The following is a 6,933-nucleotide window of genomic DNA, read 5'->3' on the forward strand; positions in this document are numbered from 1 at the left end:
TTGGGGTGCTCCTGGTGCTTTTTGGGACCCCATTTGGCTGTTTGGGGCCCCGTTTGGCCATGCGAGGCCCCGTTCAGCCCCCATTCGGGCAGAAAGCCATGCCCCGCACCCCCTTAGTGGGGGTGCACCCCCAGACCCCACGGAGCACCCCAAATCCCCCCGATTTGAGCCCAAACCCCTCAGGGCCGCCCCCTCCCCTTCCCGGGGCCGCCGCCAGGGGCGGGCAGGCTCCCCCCCCGATCACCATGGCAACGCGGGGACCAATGGCGGAGCGCGAAGCTGTTTACGGGGCGGGGCGTCTCCATGGCAACGCGCGAAGCCTCTCGGAGCCGCTACTTAATGGCCGCCCCGCGGCCGGCGGCAAATCACGGCGGGCAGTGCCCGGGGCGTCGTTTACCCAAAAACGGGGGAAATTAAACCAAAATTAACCCCCGCTATCCCCCGACACCCCTCCTCCGGCTGCCCCAGGGCCGGGGGTGCTTGGTTGGTTTCTTTTTGGCACCTCTTTTCCTGTTTTTTTTTTTTTTCCATCTTTTCCTATTTTTTTCTAATTTTTTAAGTATTTCTTTCTATTTTTTTTGATTTTTTTTTTTTTAAATTTAAATTCCAGAAGCTTCCTGCGCACTCCCGTCAAGTTTGGGAGCGGGGGGACGTCGCTGGGACGGGGTAAGGCAGTAGTTTGGGGTAGCGGGGTGGGTGCGGGACGGGCCCGTGGGGTGGCTCCGCCGAGGGGATCCCACAGCTGTGGCCATTGGGGACGGCTGTTTGCGGGGGGGGGTACGTTTATTTTCCTTTATTATTCCCCCCCATCCCCTCCACAGCGAAGGACTCTGGGATTTCCCCCTCCAGAGTTCGTAGGGCCTGGCTGCGTGACCCGGGGAGCAGGCATCCATCCTAAAGGGCTCTCACTGCCCTGAGCCCCTTTTTGGGGGATGACCCCGTTTTTTGGGGAGCGGGATGGGTTTTTTGGGGAGCGGGATGGGGTTTTTGGGTCCCGTTCCCCCCCCCCCCCCCGCCCCCCAGCTGTTACAGCCGCTTTATTTGAACGGCGGAACTCGGAACCCGCAGCTCCAACCCCACGGGCTGCCGTCCCCAGCTGGGCTCAGGGGCTCTCTGGCAGCCCTACAGCCGGGCTGGGGGGGCTGGACACTGTCCCCACAACGATTACCACAGCCTGAACCTCCCCCCCGTTGGCCCCAAGGGTGTTTTTGGGGTGGGTTTGTGTTCCCTGCGACCGTTTGTAGGGGTGCAAGGTGGAGGGAACAGCCAACTGCCAAGGGGAGTCGGTAGCAGGGGGGAGCTTTAAGGGGGCTTATTGGCATCTTGAGTGCTGAGATTTTTGTCCCAGGGGGGCAAAGTGGGACAAAAAGGGGGCAAAAGGGGTGGGTGACCCCTTAGGGAGAAGCATCCCTGCCCCTTGGGGAGGAGCATCCCCATTTTGTGGGACTGCGAGCCTGGGTTTTGTTTGGTTGTGGGGATTTTCTGTTGTTTCTTTTTGGTTTGTTTCCTTATTTTCCCCTTTTCTTCTGCCTTGCCGGGCATCGCCAGCACACGGGGTCTGAGAGCTGGCAGGGTGCAGGCCTTTAACGGAATTTCCCCAAAATTCAGGGCTCCCCTAACCCCCGGGGGGAGTTGGCATGGTGGTGGCTCCGTCACTCATCCCCCCGGGGCCGGGTGTCACCCTCGGGGACCCTGATCCCCTCCCCGTTACCGTTGCAGGATCGGCCCCGTCCCTTCCCTCCGCCGCCCCCCGTGGATGCTGGAGCTGCCGGGGCGCCCCGGCATGGCTGAGGGGTGGCTGAGCCTGCGGGCGGCCGAGGCCCGAGGCCAGGAGGGCGGCATGGGCGACTCGAGCAACCTGGACGACAGCCTGACCAGCCTGCAGTGGCTGCAGGAGTTCTCCATCATCAACGCCAACGTGGGCAAGTCGTCCTCGTGCCCCAGCGGCCCGGACCCCCACGATTACCACCGCATCCCCGGTTTCGCCGCCCCGTGCTCGCCCCTGGCCGCCGACCCGGCGTGCATGGGGATGCCCCACACCCCCGGCAAGCCCACCTCGTCCTCCACCTCGCGGACGGCCCACCCGGCCGTGGGCATGCAGCCCCCCGCCGAGGACATCGACTACAAGAGCAACCCGCACGTCAAGCCGCCCTACTCGTACGCCACCCTCATCTGCATGGCGATGGAGGCCAGCAAGAAGACCAAAATCACCCTCTCGGCCATCTACAAGTGGATTACCGATAATTTCTGCTACTTCCGACACGCCGACCCCACCTGGCAGGTGGGTGCCTTGGGGTGGGCCTGCAGACCCCCCAACATGTGAGGGGTGCCGGGTCTGCGGTGGGGATAATCCTCGGTGTAAAGGGGAATTTGCTCCTGGGGAGGTTGTGGATAGCTCGGGTGTCCCCAGGGATGGAGAGACCCCAAATTCCGGCCCCATGCTTAGAGAGGGAGGAAGGATGGAAGAAGAGGGAAGAGGGAGGAAGGAGCTTCGGGCTTGGGCACACAGGGATGATGCAGCCACGAGGGCGGCAGAGGGAAGGAGCCATTACGGGGGAGAGCCCAGGGCCATTTTAGGAGCAGGGAGGCGCATGCTTGGTGTCTGCCCTCAGCTCCACCTTTCTGGGGCCCTGGTGGCTCCCCTCGGGGCTTAGCACGTGGGAAATCGCTGAATCAGGTGTCCCTGAGGAGAGGGATGGAGGTGCTGCTTGTTGGGCAAATCCCTCGCTGGGGAGGCTTAGAGCAGAAACGCCGCCGCAGGTGGAGGAGGCCCCATCGCTGTGCCGAGCTGGTGAGGCCTCAGAGGGAGGCCGGGCAGCGCTGCTGTCCCCCAGCTTGCACAAACCCATCCCCAGGGGTAGGGGACAGCGCTCCCCCCCCCCCAGGCTCATCGGCTCTGGGGACAGCCCGAACCCAGGGGCTTTTCCCAGCTTGGTGCCCTCCCTCCCCACGCGAGGTCTCCGTGAGGCTTTTAGGATGCAGTGGGGCGGGAGGGATGGCAGCGGGGTGGCTCACCCCTCTCCTCGGGTCATTCCCGGCCACAATCCGCAGCACAACACCTGTCACAGCGAGTGCTGAGCTGGGCAGCACAAGGCAAAGCCGCTGCAACCCACCTGGCCACCTCCTCCCCAGGCAGGAGGGTCTCCAGCATCCCATAAGCCCATCCCAGAAAAGGGAACCCCCATCCTTCTTTGGGGCCATGTGGGACCTGCATCCTCCCTTAGGATCTGGGCCCCCTCGAGCCTCTGGGGTGTGAAGCAGCAGCTCCCCGATGGCATTGCCGGGGTTGGGGCACAGCCACGGGGTGCACGGGGACCATCGTCCCCACGCTGTCCCCAAGGGGACCCCGGGGACAAGGGGGCACAGGGGTCCAGCAACCGGGAGCCCTCAGGGACGGTCAGCCTGAACCGCTTTACCGGTGGGTCCAGGAGCTTTTTGGGGGGGAGGAGTGGTGTGCCAGCATGTTGGCTTTCTCCTGCAAACTCACGGCCGGCTAATCACCGTGTTTTTAATTAAAATGTGTTTATTAAAAAAAAAAAAAGGGTTTTCAATCCCTCTCTGCAGACATGCAGGGGGCTCACGGGATTGTTGCAGGGAGGAATGATAAATATGTTAACTGGCTGGGGAATAACGAAGGGTAGCCCAGGCTGAATGAAATTTGGGGAGGGGAGGGGAGACAGCAGAGAATTCAGCTTGCAAGGCTCTGACCCTTGTAAAATTTCATTAAACTGTAAACTTGGAATTGCCACAGCCTGCAGTGTTCACAGGGATATCTGCGGTTCCCGCTTCTTCTTTCTTTTTTTTCCCCCTTCTCTCATTTTCTTTTTTTTTCCTTCCTTTTTTCTCTCCGAGGCTGTGTTCTCATCCACTATCCCAATTCCCGTATGTGAAGACAGCCTCGAAAGGTCATGCCACCCGTACTCGGGGGGGAGATGGATCTATTCCTGTGGGAGCTGAGTGCTTTGGAGAGGAGCCAACGCACCCGAGGAGCTTCAGCCCAGAGCAGGGTTTTGTTGTGTGTGTGTGCGTGTTTTTCAACAGCTCTGAGCATTCAAGCCTTGTTTTTTCCTACTCGGCACTACGGATTATGGATGAATAAGCATAAAGATATCCAGGCAACATTTAAAAAAAAAAAAAAAAAAGAAACCAACCCTCTACCATATCCAATCTCTTAATACAGTCTTGGCTTTGTGGAGTCCGATGCTGTGTTATTTACCCAATAACTGAGTTTCCTTTCTGATTATTCACATCACTTTAGGCACATTCAGGGCTTCAGAACAGCTCGACGGGAGCAGAAACTCTTCTTTTTTGTTTTGTTTTTTTTTCTTTTTTCCCCCTCCAGCTACTCTGAGCCATGGCTGATGAAGATGTGGCGATTTCACACCAGGTTTCCTGGGCCAGGAGGCACCTCTGGGGGCAGATAGCCCGGGCGAGCTCTGGCTGTGCACGGGGCTGCGGTGGGACAGCTGGGGGCCCCTTTGGCTTTGCCCAGCTCCTTTGCGTCAGCCTGGCTGCAGGGAGGCACAGTGGCTGGTTTGGGGAGAAATATTTCCCCCTTGCTGCTAGCAATCAGCTCAGGAGAACTGGGGGATGCGAGGAAGGATGATGCTGTCCCCCGCAGTGCTGCCACACATTGCCACTTGCAACGTGGCTGTGGCCACGGCGGTGTGAAGTCCCTCCTCTTCCTCCGTATCTGCTGTGCAGGACCTGAGCTCCTACAGCAGGTCTGGCCGGTTTCTCCCAGTGCTCTTCATCATCCAAAGCCCCGTGGCCCCGGTGTACAGCCAAGGAGTTTCCCAAACGCTTCCCGTTGGTTGGCAAGTCCTAGCTCGATCCTTTGACTCCTGCTGCTTCTAGATGAGGGGCAGGAAAACTGCCTGGGGCAGGGGCGTTTCTGCTGGGCCCGTAGCCTGGGATGTTTTGACATTGCCATTTCTGCCTTCTTTTTTCCCCAAAGCTGCCTGCTGACGGCATGCCTTCCCACCCGGCTCCCAGCAGGTAGGTGCTGCGGCAGGAGGCAGGCGCTCAACCCCGCTCTCTTCTCTTTTGGGTCTAGAACTCCATCCGGCACAACCTCTCCTTGAACAAGTGCTTCATCAAGGTGCCTCGGGAGAAGGACGAGCCAGGGAAAGGCGGGTTTTGGAAGATCGACCCCCAGTATGCCGACCGGCTGATGAACGGCGCCTTCAAGAAACGGAGGATGCCCCCAGTGCAGATCCACCCGGCCTTCACCAGCAGAGCCCAGCAAAAAGTGCGCTGCGTCGCCGGCCCCGTGGCTTCCACTTGGACCAACGGTAACATCCTCAACGTCAACGTGGAGTCCCAGCAGCTGCTGAAGGAGTTTGAAGAAGTCACTGGTGACCAGAACTGGAACCCGGCGGACAGAAAGGCAGGCCACAAGCGCAAGCAGCCCTTGCCCAAGCGTACGGCCAAGTCAGCTCGGCTTTCCAGCCCTGCCTTGCTCACCCAGGAGGAGCAGACCGAGCTGGGATCGCTGAAGGGTGACTTTGACTGGGAGGCCATCTTCGACACCAACTTGAACGGAGACTTCTCCACTTTCGAGGACCTGGAGCTCACACCTCCCATCAGCCCGATAAGGCGCGACGTGGACTTGACGGCGCACGGGCGCCACATCGACTGTCCCCAGGAGTGGTGCACCACTGGGCACGAGCAGGTCCTCAGCGAATCCAGCCAGAACAACCTGGACTTTGACGAGACCTTCATGGCCACTTCTTTCCTGCAGCACCCCTGGGACGAAGGCAGGAACGATTACCTCTCCAGCTCCGTCGGCGTGGAGCAGTTGTTTGAGCTCAGCGACACCTCTTTGCCTGCGGATGTGAACGACTGGAGCAGCGTGGGATCCTTTTTATAAGCGGCCACTTGAAGGACTCAACCAAGCCCACGGAGACTTTAGGGTGCTCCCCCTGTGCTGCTGGAACTTACACGGGGGACAAGATTTTCTAGAGGCAGACATCACAGCAACTTCTGTAGCTTCATCGTAGGGTTATTCACAGACATGCCAACGGGTGAGGGTGGGAAGGTGGGGGGTGGGGAATGACACATTAAGACAGAAATCGCTTGAAGTATCTTTAAAGGACACGCCAGAAGTCTGTGGTCCATGAGTTTGCTCAAGAAAGGGATATAGCAGTACTTATTTTTTTACTTTTTAAAGAAAGAAATGTGAATTACATTTTTTTCCGTGGAAATGGACACGGCACACACTCCTCCTGGGCTAAAGGAGAGCACCTGCTAAACAGATCCAAGAGAGGAGATTCCTGGTGGCTTAGGACTTGATAGACTACGTGCAATTTCCTCACCCCTTCTTCTCTCCGTTTATCTCTCTTTCTGTCCAGGGTAGTTTGTAGGTGTAAGGCGATAATTAGCTAGCAGGCAAATAGAGGTCCCTTCTGGATTCTTCAAGTTCAACCTCCCTCCTGAATTGTGCCTAGGGAAGAAGAAAAGGTCTGTAAAGTCAGATGCAAATCAGCAAATCCGTCTCTTTAGATGTTTTTATATAATCTATTATATATTATATATTCAAAGAAACCTATATTTTTAGCATTAGCGTTAGAATATCTTTTCAGAGGGGATAGGGGAAATGCAGTTTGGGGGTTGCTTTGTATTTTTGCTGAGTAAAAGCTCGTGTTTGTCACTCTGCAAACCAAGACCGCAGCGTCCTGCACGTCCGCTTTGAGTGCGCACCAGGGAGGCTTCCTGCAGCGGCAGTTTCATTCAGGATCCAGGATTCGGCCACGGCAGGAGAGGAGCAGAGGGGACTGGGTTGCTCCCAGAAGTGACTTTCATATTTTTTACACCCAGAATCCTTGCTGCGATTGCCCAAGGGTCTAGACCAGCATAACCCTTCCCTGTGTTTCAGCATCACCACCGTTCCCAGTGCCTGTGGAGGAGCTCCAGGCAAAGTTGAGACATCTG

At 57.7% G+C, this 6,933-nt stretch overlaps 1 protein-coding gene across 2 annotated transcripts; it reads left to right on the forward strand.

Annotated features, from left to right (window-relative positions):
• The first annotated feature begins 326 nt into the window (after positions 1 to 326).
• Positions 327 to 6,933, forward strand: FOXJ1 (forkhead box J1). Of its 2 annotated transcripts, XM_040530624.1 has the most exons (4): positions 363 to 483; positions 611 to 666; positions 1,720 to 2,281; positions 5,057 to 6,933. In XM_040530624.1, the coding sequence occupies exons 3-4, from the start codon at positions 1,757 to 1,759 to the stop codon at positions 5,870 to 5,872; spliced, it is 1,341 nt and encodes a 446-aa protein (XP_040386558.1). In that variant the 5' UTR covers positions 363 to 483; positions 611 to 666; positions 1,720 to 1,756; the 3' UTR covers positions 5,873 to 6,933. The 2 variants fall into 2 exon arrangements, with proteins under 2 accessions (XP_040386559.1, XP_040386558.1); XM_040530625.1 differs by having other exon boundaries at positions 327 to 666.

Source organism: Cygnus olor, chromosome 18 (assembly GCF_009769625.2).
Source record: "Cygnus olor isolate bCygOlo1 chromosome 18, bCygOlo1.pri.v2, whole genome shotgun sequence".
Taxonomy (NCBI): Eukaryota; Metazoa; Chordata; class Aves; order Anseriformes; family Anatidae; genus Cygnus; species Cygnus olor.

Coding starts and splice junctions, on each gene's coding strand:
- FOXJ1 (XM_040530625.1), top strand. CDS start 1,757: ATGCTGGAGCTGCCGGGGCGCCCCGGCATGGCTGAGGGGTGGCTGAGC. Junction 2,282..5,056: donor ACGCCGACCCCACCTGGCAG/GTGGGTGCCTTG, acceptor TTTTGGGTCTAG/AACTCCATCCGGCACAACCT.